We start from the raw sequence: 13845 nt of genomic DNA, 5'->3' as shown, positions 1-13845 counted from the left end.
AAGGCTCACACACCTGTCCTCAGTCCACTTCAACACAAACACTATGGTTTAAGACCCATTCGCTCCTCACACCGCTACTACCGAGAATATGCCTAAGCCCACAAGAGGAAGGATGGTTGGTGTAACCGAGTGTCTGAAGCCGAGATCCAAATGCTTTCCTATTTAGTGCCGTTTGAGGGATAAAACATTCACTAAACACAAACGTATTTGCAGTTAAACATTTCCCTGGTGTGTTTCATCCGTTCTCAAGAATGTCTTCCAGAAGAGTCTTAGTGTTTTGAGTTCTCAGTGCCTGGCCTTCCTCAACTTTCCCTGCGACACAGAAACGTGTAGTTGGACTCCAAACATGGCCCTGTTGGGTGCTGTCTGGTCCACTCGCTCACAGAGCCCATGTGAGTGAGACCTCTGGGTTTTCTAGGTTTTACTCTGAGGACAGAGGGCCAGGTCTTGTCCACCAGCATTCTGGTTAGTGGACAACCTACCCACACCACTAGCCCCCCCCCCCCCCCCCCCCGCATATTCTTAACTCCGAGCGAACCTTTCAGACTGAGATCTGTTCCCTAAGATTTGAGACCACGTCCTTACGGAAGTCGCCAGCCTGTCCCTGGTTGCTGGAAGCAGTGGCCTTTTCGCTTGGTAGTTCAATGCTTCACTCACCAGAACAACTCTTGCCCCATTTGGGCTCCTTAAAAACGTCCCAACTTTTGAAATGGCGAGCGCAGCCATGACTGCCCTGAGAGATGGGAAGGTGAGATTTGCAGAAGTGATCGGGCAAGCCCCAAGTCAATGGGACAGCAAGAACTCACAACCAGGTCTGAAAAACTCACGCTGACACCGAATCAGACTCCAAACTCTGCACCTTGTTTTTTTATTTAAAAAACATTTCACATTGGGTTTTCCAAGAAACATGCTCATTCGCCCTTCTCATCAGAAGGCAGTCAGGATGGGATCCACGTGCTCCTGCAGTTAAAGAGTTCTGCCTCAGGCCTGTGGTTGCGGCGCGCAGGACAGACCCATTTCACAAAACGGACTTCCTCGTCTGAGGAGCTTCAGTTTAACCTGGGACTACATAGGATTTCCCCAGGATGTTGGAGCCCCCTTGTGTATTCAGTGGAAACCGGGGACCTTGACTTGTGACTCTCAGTGGCACGCTTCCTCGGAAGGCCAGGGACAGGTTTTAAACCAGCCGCCACAATGCTTTCACCACGGGAAGAAGGAACCCAGTCCGTCGGTCGCTGGAAACCAGCTCACTGGCACTTATTTGTGCACATAGCCCACAGCGAAGGGCTCAAAGTGGGTGTAAGCAGGCCACGTCTGGTCTCCGTCGGCTTCCCAAGAGGCTCACTTCCACAGGATGGAATTCTGCAAGCGCGGCCAGGTGAGGACAAAGTCCTGTGCGAAGCTACTTTTGTTCACCAAACTCCCTGCCGTCAAGTCGCTTCTGCCTCACAGCGATCCTCTAGGGCAGAGTTTCTGAGCTCTTGTTCACCAGAGCCATAAAGAGAAAGGGCGACACAGACGGCTAACTGGACCTGCTGGTGCCTGGGATCTGCCTCGTGCACCTCTCCGCACAGCAGGCTGCAACCCTGGAGTTCCCTGCTTTCCTTCCATCTCACCACAGCCTCCGTACTTGGAAAGCCCATTTCCAGTTCCTGGGGTCCATGCGTCAACAACCACACCTCGATGGCTCAGGACAGCTAGGGCGACACCCACACGAAGAGCCCCGTGGGGGTACCATGCTTCCTCGCGCTCAGCACTGAAGGGCTCAGCAGCATGCCGACAGCCTCTCACTGGTTCTCTTAAAGCCAGGGTTCCGAGGACGGGTTTGTCCCGACCCCCTGCCGAGAATCTTCCCACCCCCAGATATACTGACTTAGAATCATATTTCAACAAGATCCCCAAGGGATTATTACACAGGCCAGTTTTCAGCAGGGTGTCAAATGAGGACGAACCAGTTGAAGGAGCTACTTCAATGAGCCACTGTTGATTGGAACGGCTGGCTTGTATTGAAACCCTGCCCGTATTGCTACTGCCAGGCTTTCACATAGTGTCTCAGAGGATGCTTTGCTGTTTTACACACAATTACCAAATCTGACTGGATTACGGACACAGCACCACCCACTTAATTTAATGCTCAGGCACCACGTCTTTACATTTTCTGCATTTCACCAAGTTTTGTAACAACTTCCTGAAGTTGGAGATTTTCAACAGAGCTATTTTTACGGATTTCCCTGTTGTTTCTAAGCCCTTTCAAGCAGTCCATACAGCTCCAGGCTGTGGTGAGTTCCTGGCCTTAGGGAGTGACTGTGTAACAACAGCTCTTGGTTCTTTCCCCCTTCAGGAATCTGATTCTTCCTCTTCCTCCTCCTCCTCCTCCTCCTCCTCGTCTAGAGCTCTGCTCCTCGTGTCCAACTCCAGTGCAGTTTGGTTGATGGAAGCTTCATTGTCCACGTGCTCGGACGGCGGCTTCGCCCAAGGACAGCGTGAAAAGCAATGGCAGAGATAGAACATTTTAAAAAGTCTTAAATTCAAATTACATTACATCTCAATTGTTTCTGATCCCTAAGAACTGTTTGGACCTGATAGGTACAGCCACTTCCTAGTTCTCTACATTCCTTCTACCCTGCTGCCCATAGGGGGAGGGGGGAGTGCATTACCACAACCACCCCCCCACACAAATTTGATAGGCTATCTCCTGATTTACAAACATGGCTCTTGTAGAAAGTGCCAACAAGGAATTGGACTGAATTTGATGAGCTGCTTTCAAACGGTTTAAGCAGCAGACACCTGGGGGGAGAACAACGGAAACATGTAGAAGTAATATGTTCTTCCTGATTGTGAAGAGGGCTACTAGAATGGACAGCAGAACTCAGTTTTTAACCTTCCCCTTTGAGCTGAAGCCACACTCGAGAAGTCATCTACAAACCAGTAAGAATCTGACATGTCGCAAAGAGCTCCCGGTTCACTAGAGCCAGCTGGAGAGGATGGATGACCAGGAGGGTCAAGACAATATATTCATAGTTGTTAATAGTAAAGTTAATAATCAAAGCATACCCAGTAAGAAGGTGTGCTGTTCCCTGCCTAGGAGATTAATATATGGCAGGCAACTTAAGTCAAATAGAAAATTGTTTCCTACCAACATTTCCCAGAGGCCCTTGGGCCAGTAATGTGCTTCAGAACAATTTCTGACCACGCAGGACCACATGAGCATTCCTTTGCTTGGATGATACTTGAGCTTACCTCTTGTGACCGTGCAGGTGCACACTGCGAAGACATTTCATCTCCTCTAGAAGTGATCATTGATTGAAGGGCCAACTCTTCAACCTACAATAAGAGAGTACAAGGCAGCTTCCTTACTCTTTCTCTGGGGCACTGAAGTGATTGAAACTTCCTCAGCGCACTATAAAAGGTTGGCATCACGTGAGGAAGTGAAAGCAGTTACAGGATCTGCTACTCTAATGGAAGGGCGGGATTCTGAAGCTTCCCTGCCTTATAAGGAAACGGGTGGAGCAAGCCTTCGGGTCCTGGGATGAAATCACTGGGATCCCACTGAGCCAAGACATCTAACCTGGGCCTTTTCTCGACCGACACACACACCACACACGCATCCTTGTACAGGTATGGTGGTGACACAACCGAGGAGCATCAGCAATTTCAATTGTGAAGGACACGCTCATTCCTTTGCCATCTCAGACGCACAGCATTTTCCGGTTTACAAAGGGCTTTCCTAGCCTTCATCAGACTCTGGGGACCCTGGGCGATGACCTCTTGACGGGGGCCTGGAAACCAAAGCCCACGCTCACTGCCATCCACTTAATGCTGACTCAGTAACGCTGTAGGGCAGGCTAGAACTGCAGACCTGTGGGCTCCGCAGACGTCTTTAAATGCAAGTTAATACGTACATCCTTTCATAGGTCAATCATGTCTTGCAGAATTGTGCAGTTACTATCACAATCAGTGACAGCAAACAGACTAAACTCTACAGGAGGGGAAGGCCTTTCTCCTGCGCAGGGGCTAGAAGTTTATAATTAATTGCTGACTTTGCAGTTAACGTCCAACAAATAACCAATTCGCCACCAGGGCTCCTGCAGGGACTGAATTATGCAGAAGCAGAGGCTTGGAAATTGCCTATGGGCAACTACAGTCTTGACTCCTTGTAAAGCGACCAGGAACTCCAGAGACTGGGTCAAGTCATCTTCCCCACCTTGGTGCCATTTTTAGCAGAGCGCTGACACAAGCAAGCAGGAAATGCTGTAGGGGCTCAGGAGGCTGTCTGTGGGCAGGATGGTGTAGGTGTAGGTTATGTTCTGCTTCCAAGTGGGACCCAGGGGCCATCTATAGTTATGGGGATGGGTATGTATTTGCCAAACATGTTGATTACTGGTTCACATCTTGGACCTGCTGGATCGAGCCGCTGGCAAGTGGTGGGGCCCAACACTATCCCAACATCACCCTTCAAAAACTCACTGCCATCCAGCCGATTCCGACTCACAGCGACCCTATCCAAGAGAGTAGGGGTGCCCCGGTGGGATTCCCGACACTGAGTCTCTGCCGGAGTCGAAGACATCAACTCTGTGGCTCGAAAAAAGTTTCTGAACCACTAGATTGAGGCCAGACAGCTAAACGAGGGCGGGAAACGGGCAGCAGCGGTCCGCGGCCGTCCAGAGAGCAGGATGTGACGCTCTGGGGGCCCCGTGGAGGGCGGGGCTTCCGGGCGGGCCGAGCGCCCAGGGGAGGGGGCCGGGGCGCGGGCCACGGTCGCCCGGGCGGAGCTACCTTGAGCCGGTTCAGCTGGTCGTGCAGTGCCGCCTTCAGCCGGAGCAGCGTCTCTTCCTCCTTGCGCAGCTCCTGAAGCCGGCTCAGCATCGTCCGTCACGTCGGGGGTCCTCGGCGGGGCCCGGCACGCGCGGCGCCCAGTGATGACGCAACCCGCCGGCTCGCGTGGCGCCCGGTGATGACGCAACCCGCCGGCACGCGTGGACGCCCAATGATGCCGCAGCCCGCCGACAATCTCAGTGATGACGCAGCCCGCCGGCACGCGTGGACGCCCAATGATGCCGCAGCTCGCCGGCACGTGCGGAAGGCAACCAGTGAGCGGGGCCGGCAGCCATGTTGGGGAGAGCGGCTTCCGGCCTGCGCGCTCACCTGTCCATGGAGTCGACGCCCACTCAGCGACCCCTAGGGGCAGGGTAGACTCACGGGGTCTCCAAGATCCCAGTACGAACCGAAAAGCTAAAAGCCCTTTTCACTCCTGGGAGGTTCTGCGAGTGGGATTCCTGGTAGGTATTTTAAAAAGCCGGCGGGCGCAGTCACTTGAGCAGTTGGCCTCCGCGGTGGAACTCAGTGGGCTAACACCCCTGAAGCCAGGGCAAAGGCAGGCAAACACTCAAGCTTACTAAGGTGGAGGGTATAGTGGTAACGGGAAAACGAGTTGTATTATCTAAGGGTGGCTCAGAAGGAAGCACCAGGCTTCCAAACAGCACCTAAATACCCATCTCCCCTCTTGTGGTTATGTGTGAAATCCATACAGAACTCTAAAATGTAAACCCCCCCTTAGGCTCTTTCAGAGCAAGTGTTTGACACCTATGAAAACAAGGCATCTCTAAGGCTCTCCTTGGTATTGATATAAAACCAGAACAAAGGGTTAGAATTGGACAAGCACTTTATATACAAACAAAAGTTCACCACACTCAACAGTGTCTCCCACTGCCGTTTCCAGCAGGTCTTTATTCAGAATAAGCTGTCCAAAGACAACTTCCCAGGACATCACATGGAAGTGTTTATGCAGCGGGCTTCTTCTCTGCTGGCTGCTTCTTCTCAGCAGCAGGCTTCTTGCTAGCTGCAGCCTTCTTTCCTGCCACAGGCTTTTTCGGCTTCTTCACCATGGTTGCTTTCTTGCCCCCTTTCTTCCCCACCAGGGGCTTCTTGCTAGGAGCTCCCTTCTCATCAGATTTGACCTCTAATGCTGCTTCCGCCTTAGCCACCCTGAGCTTGTGCTGTCAAAAAGTAGAAAGAAGTTTTAAGACTCCAGTCTTCCCCCAAACTTGGACATTACCTGTACTTAAGTAATCACGTACGTTGCGGGCTTGGCGGAGAATGGTGTTCCTGCGCATGGTCTTTGCGTAGGGATTGAGCTTCAACATAATTCTCAGATTGTTCAGTGGGTTCTTCTTCAGGACTCTGCGATGAATCTTCTTGCTGGAGAAAGCAGGCACAAAGAAAAGCAAGTGTGCTTTGCTGTAAGATAGACTGAATGCTGCCGATTGTCCACATTTGAAATAAAAGAATGTCAAACTGGGCACAAGAATTACACTGTAGAAATTACCGTGGTGCTCGGAGGGCTCTTTGAATCTCAGGGCTTTTCAAGATTCTGCTAAGGTCTGTGTTGATCATCTTGTGCATGGGGAGGCTGCAGAAAAAAGGCTCACAATGAATGCGAATTCCTATTTCTCATCCGTTTCCTCACTAAGGAGTATGAACCCCCAAAGGCCATTTAGGTTCCTCAAGCACTGAGGCCAGACGCAAACCAATTCTGAATGCAGACACCCAGAGCATTCGCATTAAAAACTCACTTATAGTTGCTCTTCAGGGAGGCGGCTTTCCTCCAGGTGCCATACAGCTCATCCAACTTGCGAAAGGCACCTTCAGTCCAAATGCAGAAACGCCCCACGTGCCCACCAGGAGCAAGTTTCAAAACGTTCAGTTTGCTGACATTGAGCAGAGTAATTCCTTTCAAAAGGAAAGAATCCTCTTAATTAGCAGCTAAAACTGAATCAATCTAATGGCACTTCAGTCATCAACGAAGCCCCCGCATCCAGCACAGAATCAGAACTTCCACAATTATCATGTGTTTCAGAAACACGGACCATAGAGTGGAATCTCATCATGACAGCAACTGAGCCAGACGGCCTATACAGACAGTTGAAACTAGAATTACCAGGGATGTTCCTGAAGGCCTTGATGATACCATTGTCTTCGTTGAAGATAATGCATGGTCCCCTGCGCTGGATCCGCCGACGGTTCCTCATTTTGCCCTTGCCCGCTCTCATTCTCTGAGAGGCATAGACCTAACAAAGCAAGAGATTTTGTATTCTGATGAAGACACACACCCTTTGTAGTGGATGTGCTCAGTTCTAAAGCTAAAACAAAGTACTTGCCAAGGTCACTCACAGGACTTAAGTCCAATCACTTTGGCTCAGAACCTTTGCCCTTATTCAATGCATCAAGTGAAGTTAAAGATGGGAAAACAAGGATCACTAAACCGTCAATGTGCCCCTTGAGCCTACCTTCTCACCCAAGTTTTAATGTCAAGTAATTTACATACCACGTAATTCAAGTCACGTCCACGTCAATTTTAGAGCAACCCAATAGCCTTTAAGTTGAGTTATAGCAACCAATCTGTTCTAGTGCTCTCCACACCCACCCCTGCCACAAAGCCTACCTTCTTGATATCATTCCAGGCCTTAAGTTTCTTAAGAAGCAAAACTGCCTCTTTGGTCTTCTTGTAGCTTTCTACTTTGTCTTCGACCACCAAAGGAAGTTCAGGAACTTCCTCAATACGATGACCTGGCAAAGCCAATTCAACACTGGTTAGCCTTAACCTTTTGAAAAAATTAAGAAACCATTTAACAGGTTACTTTAAATAACCTGCACAAAACACGGGAAAACTTGTTAAATCAGAACTTCCACTAAGATCATGTGTTTCAGAAACACGGACCAACGAAGTGGAATTTCATCATTTTAGCAGCAAAAAATAAACATGGTGTTTAAGTAGAAATGTAATGACGGACCAGGCCACTGTATCTGCAGTAGTCCCTGGCTTTTTGAGGTCAATTAGGCAACTCAGAACAAGGCAATCACAGAAATACACAGGACAAGTTTGGCCCAACTCCTATGAAACCTACTATGACAAACCTTTAGACATGACGAGGGCGGGCAAAGCAGAGGCAGCCAGGGCCGAACAGATGGCGTAGCGCTTCTGAGTTGTGTTCACTCTCCGATGCCAACGGCGCCAGGTTTTGGTTGGTGCAAACATGCGACCTCCACGACACATCTATTTTTCCCAGTTAAGAACCACATTCCTCAAGATTTAAGGTATAAAAAAAAAATCCATGCATATGTCTTGCTCAGTAAGAATTTCCGTCAACCTTCTGTACCAGCCTAGTGACAGCAGGCAACTGTCGCTGAGAACAGAGTCAGACGCAAATTACGCCATCATTGCAAAAAGAACTGCCCTAGAAGTAACCACCCCCAGACTCCAAACCTGTGCTGAACCATCTGTTAACAGGGACAGTTATGTCCAGTAAGGGTCTGTTGTGTTGGCTAAATTCCACAAGGATACATTTCCAAAAGCACCTTGGCCAGAGCGGTGAGTCCCACCACCCCGGACTCTAGGAATTCTCGCCACGGCTCGGCCAGTGCCCCAAGACTCAGCACTGGTCTGATGACCTAAGAGAGAGAATACAAATTTTAGCTACTCAAAGCTACCAATCTATGACTAATACACACGGTGGGCAAACAGCATCAGAACACCCAGGAACAATCATGTATGTGGTTCAGAAACACGGACCAATGAAGTGTAAGCTCATCACTACTGAATAGCAGCCAACACCAACCCTTGGACATCCAAACCTACATCTTACCTGCCAATTCGCTGACAGCATAGGGCTGCCGGTTGTTCTTGCGCAGGTTGGTGTGAACAAAATTCACGATATCTGGTCGGATGGGAGCCTTGAACACAGCTGGCAAAGTAACATTTTTGCCAGATGATTCTCCCTTTTCAGAGTACACTGATATCAGTGGACGAGCGCACGCCTTGGGAAACAGAAAAGGTTCGTTTAGTGGCACAAAAAACCAGTGGAAGCACTCACTGCACGTGCAACAAAGTGCTCAGTGGTAGAGCTGGGGGAAGGCCCGGCCTCATCAAGACACCCAACAGGCTGATGGACGGTAACCCAAGGGCTCACTTGGCAGCGAGGAAGCACACGTTTTAGGTTTAAGAATGAAAACCCAGTATGTCTTGCTCAGTAAGAATTTTCGTCAACCCTCCGTACCAGCCTAGTGACAGCAGGCAACTGTCGCTGAGAACAGAGTCAGACGCAAATTACGACATCACAGCAAGCAAAACCTTTGAATGCAATACCACCACCCTTTCCCCTTTAAAACACCCACCTTCCAGACTACTGTCTAGGGCAGTGTTTACCACAAATACATTTAGTATCCTGGGTGTAACTATTCCCAAGCTCTCTTAATGTGCCAGCATCAAGTCCAACCTGCAAATTTACACACGAGAACGTAAACCGGTCTCATTACTTTCCGATGGCCTATCACCCTAGTCCTTGTGCAGCACGGTGTGATAACACCACTGTAAGAATGGAAAACTGCTTACTGCCACCGCATCCTCTCACCCTCTGCCAGGAAGTCTTGCCTACCAAGGCTCTACTCATCTAAAGTTCCATCTCTGCCTTCACCCCTTCCAAAGCTTGCATACTACACTAATAAAAAAAAGCAGTTGTGTCAGGGCTCTCTGTTCAAATACCTTAAGCACTCACAGATGAGAAGGCCCAGTTCTTGTGGCACATGGTCTTCCAGATTTCCTCACCCCTACTCTCCAAACCACTACCACCACCACCTAACACAAGGCTCCTGCGCCTCAAGATCAGGGCGCTTTCCTGAAGCTTCTAGGCTGCTGAAGTATTGCCAACTGCCTCCTGGTTCTTTAAGTTGAGAGCACTCAGTGTTCCGTCCAATTTCATTACAATCCAGGTACCCTAAAAATGGCCTGTGTCCACTTTCCTCACTGAACCTCCCCAGCGCCCAAAATGCACGGAGTGATTTTTAACGTGGGCAAACCCCACCCAATCATTCAAGAAATGCAGAATCCCAGGTTATTTTTTTAAAAGCTAACTTCCTTATGACACGGGACAACTCTCCCCTGCAGCCCTCTGTCCCGATTCTTGGGGTTCAATTAGTTTTAAACTGAACCAATGGACTGTGTTTTCAACAGAACCCAAGTTCTCTGTGCGCCAAGGACCAGAATCCCAAAGGGCCCTTTGCTTCTTGGAGCGATCGGCGGGCCCGCGTTGGCTCCACGAGCGCTGCGGGCCGGGAAGCCCACGTTGCCTGTAAGATGGCCGCCGCACGCCACACAGCCTTGGGAGAGATGGACGGCCTTGGGCATCATAGCCTTCTCCCCTCGCTCTCTCCCCGTAACTCGCTCTTGAACACCAAAACCTCCCCGGCTGGGCTCCGGGAGCAAGTTGGGAAAACCAAGCAGAAGACGCTCACTCACCATGGCGAAGAGAGAAGGCCACGCTCCTCTCTACCCGGCGGCTCCCACAGGAAAAGGAAGGACGTAGCACTCCTGGTCTATATGTAACCTTCCTCTCGCACCCCCCTGCTCCGCCTCAGCCCGAGCCCAGAGAAGCAAACTGCACCACAAGCGCGCCGGATAAAATTCAACCCGCGTGTCGATTTTCATAAGAGTCAAATTATGGTGCTCTTTGTCTTCTGAAGCCTGTAATACTGTTTAGAAAACAGGGACTCCTTTTTGCGGAATAATTCACAGAGGGGCGTGGTCAAATCTCGCGAGACTAAATTTCTTGCCTCGATTCACTACGTTTATTAATGTTTTTTTCCTGAGAGAAATGAAAAATTATTGAAAGGTGGGGGGAAGTCGCAAGGTGCGCTTGAACAAAAGTTTAACTTAGTGGAGAAGCCGAACTTGTTCGAGGGGGAAAGTAGTCCCGGCAGGGCGGGGCACGGCCCGGAAGTTGGCGGCTTCGGCGCGCAGTTCGGTAGCTCTGTTTGGATTCTGCGCTCAGACGGCTGGACGATGTGGTCACGCGTGAACCGGGCGGCTGAGGAGTTGTACCTTCGTCTCCTGACGTGAGTCGGAGCCCCTACTGTAGGCCCGTGTTCTAGAACAGCACTTGCACCCTCGGCCCCCTCCCCAAACCGCTTTGGGGCTCTATCGGCTTGTCTGAAGTCTGAGGGTTGGGGACAGTCTGGACTTCGTTCGGGTAGTCATCTGGAGCACGAATACGGGGTTGATTCCGCAGGGCCTTATTTGCTATCTCATTTCGGAGAAAACAATCATACGTTATTTAACGAGGTCGTGATTAGTTTCCAAGGGGCGGTTTATTCTGATGATACTCAGACTTGTGATGTGTACAGGAACGTCCCAGAAATGGCAGACTGGATCCTTCACCTATTCAATCTTTGCTAATCCTTGACAGTGAAACGTATGCTGTGCCCTTTTCTAGATAGTTAACCATATGAGAAATGTTAACATGTGATGGTGTGTAGACTTTAAAAAGCACTTTTAGTTCACCACGCTGCACAACTTTGTTTTATTCTTAAGAGTTCAGCACATAATCATAGAACCCAGAAGATTCCAACAACTTCTATATCTGATGCAAATATTCTTCAATGCAAGTACGCTGCTGCAGATTCAATTCGGACTCATAGCAACGCCGAAGGGTAGCGCGGAACTGCCCATAGTTTCCAAGGCTGTAAATCTCCAGAGAAGCCAACCGCTGTATCACTACTCAGAGGAGCTGAGGGATTGGAACTGGCTTTGATTAGCCTTCAAATGCATTAACCAAATTGAGCGTGTTATTAGAATCATCTGGCTGGGCTCCAGCGCCGACGTTTCTGGTTTAGTAGGTTGAGGCGGAGTCCAAGGTGTTCTGGGGGCTTAATGGTTATGCAAGGTCGTTCCCACGCACACCTGCAATGAATAACCGTGGCAGAAAGACAGAGTTCTCGACTCCAGTCAAGATTTCTCCCACTGCCCTGGATTCCATGCCGACTGTAGTGATCCTATAGGATAGGGTAGAACTCTACTGGTGTGGAGAGCCCTAACTTTCTCTCGCAGAGCGGCTGGTGGTTTTAGACTGCTGAGCAAGTATCCATTATGTCCCTGGAACGCCCCGTAAAGAGTTTCTCCGAAGCCCACTGGGGCAATTCTACCCTGCCCTGTGTAGTCGCTCGGAGTCAATCGATTCAACGGCAGGGAGTTGGCTTTTGGTTTTGGAAGTGGAGCCAATGAACTTGCCTTTCTTTTTTTTTTTTTTTCAGGCCTGCACCTTTTATTGGGCACATTATCAAGGGCTCTTGCCGGGTGGATGGGAGGGGGGGGTGGCAAGGCAAGTGGCCAGACCAGGAAAGCAGGCCGCCCTCACCGTGGCATTCTCAGTGGTACTTCCGTAATCGCTCGTGTTTGAGCTCCTTGTAGGATAGGCAGTAGCTGAAAACCACATAGGCCGCCAACACCATGGACAGGCCTGCGACGCTCCCCTTCCTCACGTTGACATACTTGCTATAATACCGATCGTAACCTCTCCGAAATGCGCCGAAAATGCCCGTCGGGGTGAAGTCCCGCATCAGCACCCAGCTGGGCAGCTCTGAGATCCTGACATCCAGGAGGCGCTTCTCCTTCAGTGGCACGGGAGACGCCATCTTTCAGTCCTGGGTCGAACTTGCCTTTCTAACAAATTCAGGTGAAGCACATAGCAGCTGCTTGTCCTGAGACTGCGCTAGAGAACTGGTTATCAAAGCATTTCTAAATGCTGTCATTTGTTGTTTACCTTTATTGTGCTTTCTTCTTTATCAATACTTTCAAACGGTTGAACATCATAGAAAAGCTTTTTCCTCAACTAACAATGTCTTGAGTATCTCAGTATGACGATTTATAAATCTTTTCATCTTTTCATTTGTTGTTGAGAATAGACAGCCAAACATAAACCAATTCGACTTTGATGACATTTGTTCCTCCCCCATGAGCATCAACTTCCTGCCTCCCTTGGTTCCTTCTCAAAGGCCATAATGCTCAAGGCAAACTCATTTTTACCGGTTAAATTCGTCCAGAATTTAATGAGACTTTGGGAGACTATTTTTGGGTTAAGCCTTAACAAGGACTATGTTAGTGCATGCAATTGAGTGTTGTCCCAATGGCCATTCACTGCTCATAAGTCTGCCGTCTCTTCCCTTCTCCCCAGCGATGCTTCACGGTTGCCATGAGTAGCAGCGGGTTTTGTTTTTTATTTTCCCTCAGGTGCTGCCAGAGAGAAAGTGATACCTTACACTGGCATTTTCTTACATGTGCTCTTGCATTTCAGGGCATTTGAAGATGAACAGAAAGGAATCTGCAAAGGCCCATTTATTTACGAGGTATGAGCAATTAAAAAATGTAATCATAGCTCAGTAATCCTAAAAGTATGGATTTTTAAAAGATAACCTTATTAAGGTTAATTTATATACTAAAAAATTTACCCTTTTCAGGATCTAGTACTGAGCTTTGACCTCTGCATTCAGTCATATAACTTCCCCACAAGATACAAACTATTTCTGTTATCTACAAAAATGCCCTTCTATACTTTGTAGCCAACCCTTCTCCACGCCCAGCCCTTGGCGACCACAGATCTGTTGTGTTTTGGCTTTTTTTCCCTTCTATGTAATTGACCATAGGAGCCCTGTGGTGCTGTGTGTTATGCTTTGGGTTGCTAACCACAAGGTCAGCAGTTTGAAACTACTAGCTATTCCCAGGAGAAAGCGGAGGCTTTCTACACCTAGAGAGTCACAGTCTTGGGACTACACAGGGACAGTTCTACTCTACTCTGGAGGGTCACCATGAGGAGGAATCAACACGATGGCAGTGAGGTTGGTTTAGAATAATTGAGTATGTGTTGGAAGAGCTATAGAGCCATTGTCATAGAGAGCCAAAGATATTTCAGGAACTATGAAAAGGTTCATGGTATAAAACTATCCAAATATACTGTTTTTCTTAAAATCCTAACTAGCAGATGTCTACATGATTATCCGTTTTTATTTCAATGGGTTTAT

At 49.0% G+C, this 13845-nt stretch overlaps 4 protein-coding genes and 5 non-coding genes across 10 annotated transcripts in view; 1 reads left to right on the top strand and 8 right to left on the bottom strand.

The window, feature by feature from the left end:
* Positions 1-839: 839 nt before the first annotated feature.
* SNAPC5 (small nuclear RNA activating complex polypeptide 5) lies at positions 840-4937 on the bottom strand. The gene is made up of 3 exons (XM_075535699.1): positions 4777-4937; positions 3241-3324; positions 840-2466 (listed from the first exon to the last, which is right to left on the bottom strand). The coding sequence occupies exons 1-3, from the start codon at positions 4864-4866 to the stop codon at positions 2338-2340; spliced, it is 303 nt and encodes a 100-aa protein (XP_075391814.1). The 5' UTR covers positions 4867-4937; the 3' UTR covers positions 840-2337.
* Positions 4938-5644: 707 nt separating this feature from the next.
* RPL4 (ribosomal protein L4) lies at positions 5645-10309 on the bottom strand. The gene is made up of 10 exons (XM_075535815.1): positions 10292-10309; positions 8643-8814; positions 8342-8448; positions 7915-8053; positions 7442-7566; positions 6938-7067; positions 6573-6729; positions 6326-6409; positions 6078-6198; positions 5645-5996 (listed from the first exon to the last, which is right to left on the bottom strand). Exons 1-10 carry the CDS (start codon positions 10292-10294, stop codon positions 5781-5783), a joined length of 1254 nt encoding a protein of 417 aa, XP_075391930.1. The 5' UTR covers positions 10295-10309; the 3' UTR covers positions 5645-5780.
* LOC142431177 (small nucleolar RNA SNORD18) lies at positions 6822-6892 on the bottom strand. Its single transcript, XR_012780725.1, has one exon. It is a non-coding gene; the product is annotated as a small nucleolar RNA SNORD18 (small nucleolar RNA).
* LOC142431176 (small nucleolar RNA SNORD18) lies at positions 7673-7744 on the bottom strand. The gene has a single exon (XR_012780724.1). It is a non-coding gene; the product is annotated as a small nucleolar RNA SNORD18 (small nucleolar RNA).
* Positions 8124-8222, bottom strand: LOC142431181 (small nucleolar RNA SNORD16). Its single transcript, XR_012780729.1, has one exon. It is a non-coding gene; the product is annotated as a small nucleolar RNA SNORD16 (small nucleolar RNA).
* On the bottom strand, positions 8540-8596 carry LOC142431179 (small nucleolar RNA SNORD18). The gene has a single exon (XR_012780727.1). It is a non-coding gene; the product is annotated as a small nucleolar RNA SNORD18 (small nucleolar RNA).
* Positions 9021-9119, bottom strand: LOC142431182 (small nucleolar RNA SNORD16). The gene has a single exon (XR_012780730.1). It is a non-coding gene; the product is annotated as a small nucleolar RNA SNORD16 (small nucleolar RNA).
* A 288-nt stretch (positions 10310-10597) lies between the features above and the next one.
* ZWILCH (zwilch kinetochore protein) overlaps positions 10598-13845 on the top strand; it is a 34592-nt gene continuing 31344 nt past the window's right edge. For both annotated transcript variants that reach the window (XM_075535814.1, XM_075535812.1), the window contains exons 1-2: positions 10598-10887; positions 13122-13173. In XM_075535814.1, the coding sequence (XP_075391929.1) occupies positions 10835-10887; positions 13122-13173 (105 nt within the window). In that variant the 5' untranslated portion in view covers positions 10598-10834. The remainder of the gene's footprint in view (positions 10888-13121; positions 13174-13845) is intronic.
* Positions 12060-12471, bottom strand: LOC142430402 (ATP synthase F(0) complex subunit f, mitochondrial). Its single transcript, XM_075535519.1, has one exon. The coding sequence runs from the start codon at positions 12460-12462 to the stop codon at positions 12196-12198; it is 267 nt and encodes an 88-aa protein (XP_075391634.1). The 5' UTR covers positions 12463-12471; the 3' UTR covers positions 12060-12195.

The sequence above is a fragment of the Tenrec ecaudatus genome, chromosome 17 (genome assembly GCF_050624435.1).
Source record: "Tenrec ecaudatus isolate mTenEca1 chromosome 17, mTenEca1.hap1, whole genome shotgun sequence".
NCBI classification, from domain to species: domain Eukaryota; kingdom Metazoa; phylum Chordata; class Mammalia; order Afrosoricida; family Tenrecidae; genus Tenrec; species Tenrec ecaudatus.
Note: the sequence above shows the minus strand (reverse complement) of the source record. Positions and strands in the feature narration are given on the sequence as shown.

What these genes read in the sequence shown, in the direction of transcription:
- SNAPC5 (XM_075535699.1), bottom strand. Translation starts at nt 4,866, where the DNA reads ATGCTGAGCCGGCTTCAGGAGCTGCGCAAGGAGGAAGAGACGCTGCTC. An exon ending in ACCAGCTGAACCGGCTCAAG is followed by an intron (nt 3,325 to 4,776) that starts GTAGCTCCGCCC and finishes CTCTTATTGTAG; the next exon opens with GTTGAAGAGTTGGCCCTTCA. An exon ending in CACCTGCACGGTCACAAGAG is followed by an intron (nt 2,467 to 3,240) that starts GTAAGCTCAAGT and finishes CCTTGGGCGAAG; the next exon opens with CCGCCGTCCGAGCACGTGGA.
- RPL4 (XM_075535815.1), bottom strand. An exon ending in TCCCTGAAGAGCAACTATAA is followed by an intron (nt 6,410 to 6,572) that starts GTGAGTTTTTAA and finishes TTTTTTCTGCAG; the next exon opens with CCTCCCCATGCACAAGATGA. An exon ending in AGAGCCCTCCGAGCACCACG is followed by an intron (nt 6,199 to 6,325) that starts GTAATTTCTACA and finishes TGCTTTCTCCAG; the next exon opens with CAAGAAGATTCATCGCAGAG.
- LOC142430402 (XM_075535519.1), bottom strand. Translation starts at nt 12,462, where the DNA reads ATGGCGTCTCCCGTGCCACTGAAGGAGAAGCGCCTCCTGGATGTCAGG.